Source organism: Corythoichthys intestinalis, chromosome 13 (assembly GCF_030265065.1).
Source record: "Corythoichthys intestinalis isolate RoL2023-P3 chromosome 13, ASM3026506v1, whole genome shotgun sequence".
NCBI classification, from domain to species: domain Eukaryota; kingdom Metazoa; phylum Chordata; class Actinopteri; order Syngnathiformes; family Syngnathidae; genus Corythoichthys; species Corythoichthys intestinalis.
The window spans coordinates 13,189-16,616 of record NC_080407.1 but is presented as its reverse complement, the minus strand read 5'-3'; the positions used below and the strand labels follow the sequence as shown (position 1 = coordinate 16,616).

Sequence of the window (3,428 nt, the reverse complement as noted above, 5' to 3'; positions counted from 1 at the left end):
TAATTGTGCCTAATTCCTCCCTAACTTCTTTTTTGATTTGTCGTAGGAATCTTTTGGTATAACCCCTAGGTCTGAGAGCCCTGAACAGTGTACGTGTTGCTATTTCGACGTCTTTCTGGTAGGTACAAATCCTATTAAATCTAATTAATTGGGACTTAATAATACCCTTAAAAGTATGCTTCGGGTGAAAACTTGTCTTATGCAATAAAGCATGTCTGTCTGTCTTCTGCCCTCAGCCGAGCGTATGGCTACTCGACTTTGGCAGCGAGCTAAACCGACAAAGAAACTTGGAGGCCCGAACTCCTTCCTCTCATTTATTTCTTTGTGTCAACGTGTGTGCGTGTGTGTGTGTGGTAAAACTGAAACATACATAAAACACCAATGTTATACACAAAATAAAAGGTTCTATACAATAACATGTTTATGTAAATAACAGAAAACTGGCTCCATTATGAGCAAATGAAATGAAGTGGCTACTTTAGCTTAGCACAAAAACGTGTGGGTTCGCGCCACATAAATAACAACAAAATAACAGAACAGACACACCAAAACTACATCTAACCCATTGTTAAAACGTACAAACTTACAGATTTTGTTTTGTCAAGGGTTCCCAACGATGTATGGTGCAGAGGAGGTGTGTAACGTCTTAACACCTCAAGGCCTCTTTTCCAACTGAAATAAAAAGTTCTTTCTGCCTGCTGCTTACAGCAAGTCGCCACTAGGGGAAGCCGAGCGCAAACAGCAATACCAAAGAAAAACTTAAGATTCTGAGTTAGAATAGCGACATCCTGTGGACGGATGAACAATGTACAATCTTAGAAAGAAATTAAACCCAAAAAGTAGTCAACATAAGACCAGAGGACATAACACTCCCCGCCTGACATCTGCAAGATGTCAGCTCTTAACTAATGAACGATACACAACAACAACTCGTTTTACATGCTACCCTTAGACAGCAAAAGCACAACTTCACGAATTGGGCGAATGTAAAACCTATTCTCGCCGTTTCGGCAAATCTTAACCTCAACTTTTCTGACATTACCGTCCTCACTTGGGAAAGATTTTGTGATCAGTCCGAGTGGCCAATTATTCCTATGTTCCAGAGACTCCCTCATTAAAACAACGTCGCCCATTTGAAGGTTCGGCTTTTTTATTTTCCACTTGCGACGAACCTGCAAGCCTGCGATGTATTCTTTCTGCCAACGACTCCAGAAAACATTAGCTAAGTACTGCACGCGCTTCCATTGGGCTTTGAATAGGTCACTGGTCTGAAACTGCCCTGGTGGAATCGGTGGTGTGCCAACCTTTTGCGTGAGTAGCATCGCAGGAGTAAGAATGACTGGGTTTTCGGGATCTGTAGAAACGGCTGTTAGCGGACGGGCATTTACAATTGCGGTAACTTCAGCTAACAATGTTACGAGTACTTCATGTGTGAGCTTCCCATATGGATGTTCAAGGAGCATTGCATTGAGGATTTTTCGGGTGACGCCGATCATGCGTTCCCAGGAACCAGCCATATGGGATGCATGTGGAGGATTAAACTGCCATTTGCACGCACTGTCTTTCAAGAATGTGCCTATTTTGTCATTGTGACAGCCTAGTTTGTCTATTTGGAGCTCTTTGCAGGCACTCACAAAATTTGTCCCACAATCAGATCTCAAGAGTTTGGCACCACCTCGGATGGCAAAGAAACGACGCAGTGCATTAATGAATGACGATGTGTCCATTGACTCAATCACTTCAATATGAATTGCACGTGTACTCATGCAGGTGAATATGACTGCCCATCTTTTAGCATCTGCATTAGCACCACGCGTTTTTCTCACTGTAACGGACCAGGGACCGAACACATCAAGGCCTACATTTGTGAAAGGAGGGTCCGTGGACAGCCTGTCCTCAGGAAGTTCAGCCATTATCTGTTCAGGTTGCCTGCCCCTTAATTTGCGGCATGTGATGCACTTGAAAATCACACTGCTTACTGCTCTTTTTCCTCCCACAATCCAAAAGCCCCCTGCTCTGACTGCTCCCTCCGTGAAATGCCTTCCCTGGTGACATAATTTTTCGTGAAAGTGTCTTATTATGAGCTGAGCAAGATGATGCTTTCCAGGGACGAGTATGGGATTGGTTTCTTCTGCAGACAACTGTGCTTTCTTTAGTCGGCCTCCAACTTTAAGGAGCCCTTGCGTGTCAACAAATGGATTCAGTTTGCTGAGTGGACTTGAGTTTTTTAAAGCTGTGCCTTTTTCAATGCATCCAATATCTTCTGCGAAGACCTCTCTTTGAACGGTGCGAATGATCGTGGTCTTGGCTAGTTGCAGTGACTTTTCAGTTAAATGTTTGTTGCAGTTGTGCCAGCCACGACAGGAAACCTCAGAGTTGTTCTTGAATGATTGAGCTATATGTTGGAGTTTGGCAATAGCCTTTTGCAGCACCTTCCAACTTGAAAACCTTTCAAATCTGGCACTATTAAACTGGCCTTTTGATAGGGTGGTAGTGCAAGTTGTTACCTCAGGACGCAACTCACAGTCAGTCTCTGGGTCTATGAGATCGAAGGTTTGACTTCGAACTTGACTTTGGTCCAACCTGGAGAGGAAAGCTGGGCCTCTGAGCCAGGTGGAGCTGGAGAGCTGCTCAGCGGGCAACGCTCGTGTGGCATGGTCTGCCGGATTTAAGTGTGTGGGCACGTAATGCCACTGGTGAGTTTGTGCAAAGCGCCTGATGCGTTCGACTCTGTTGTGCACATAAACGTGAAAGCGTCTCTTGGTGTTTGAGATGTACCCAAGCACTACCTTTGAGTCTGTGTAAAGATTCACCTGATCGACTGTGACATCCAGCTCCTCTAGAACCAACTCTGCTACTTCCACGGCCAGGACTGCTGCACAGAGTTCAAGTCGGGGTATGGTGATGTCTGGTTTAGGAGCTAAACGTGCTTTGCCGAGGAGGAATCCCACTTCGCTGTGTCCGTCCTCATTTGTGAGTTTGAGGTATGCTACCGCACCTACGGCTTTTGTGGAAGCATCACAAAAAACGTCAATCTCTATTCTTTGGGCTGCAGACAGCGGTATTGAAGTGTACATTCTGGGAATTTCAAGATGTTGTAGGTGTCCGAGGGAACTTTTCCACTTTTGCCACTGTTCTAATTTGTCTTTTGGCAGTTCAGTGTCCCACTCTGAAACATTTGTGGAAATGTCTCTGAGTATGGTTCTACCCCCTACGATTACTGGAATAGCAAAACCAAGTGGGTCGAACACACTGTTGATAACTGACAGAACTCCCCTTTTTGTGAACGGCCTTTCATTTACTCTTACTTGGAACTTGAATTGGTCAGTCAACAGCTCCCATCCTAAGCCCAAACTGCGCTGCATTGGTGGGGTAGTCTGCCCAATGTCAAGACCTTGCATGCCTACAGCACGATCTTCGGTTGGAAA

The 3,428-nt window shown here is 45.0% G+C and overlaps 1 protein-coding gene across 1 annotated transcript; it reads right to left on the bottom strand.

The window, feature by feature from the left end:
- Nucleotides 1-294: 294 nt before the first annotated feature.
- On the bottom strand, nt 295-2,383 carry LOC130929277 (uncharacterized). The gene is made up of 2 exons (XM_057856356.1): nt 588-2,383; nt 295-359 (listed from the first exon to the last, which is right to left on the bottom strand). The coding sequence occupies exon 1, from the start codon at nt 1,911-1,913 to the stop codon at nt 936-938; it is 978 nt and encodes a 325-aa protein (XP_057712339.1). The 5' UTR covers nt 1,914-2,383; the 3' UTR covers nt 295-359; nt 588-935.
- Between the last annotated feature and the right edge of the window lie 1,045 nt (nt 2,384-3,428).

Excerpts from the sequence above, each read along its gene's own strand:
- LOC130929277 (XM_057856356.1), bottom strand. The coding sequence starts at position 1,913 with ATGGCTGAACTTCCTGAGGACAGGCTGTCCACGGACCCTCCTTTCACA.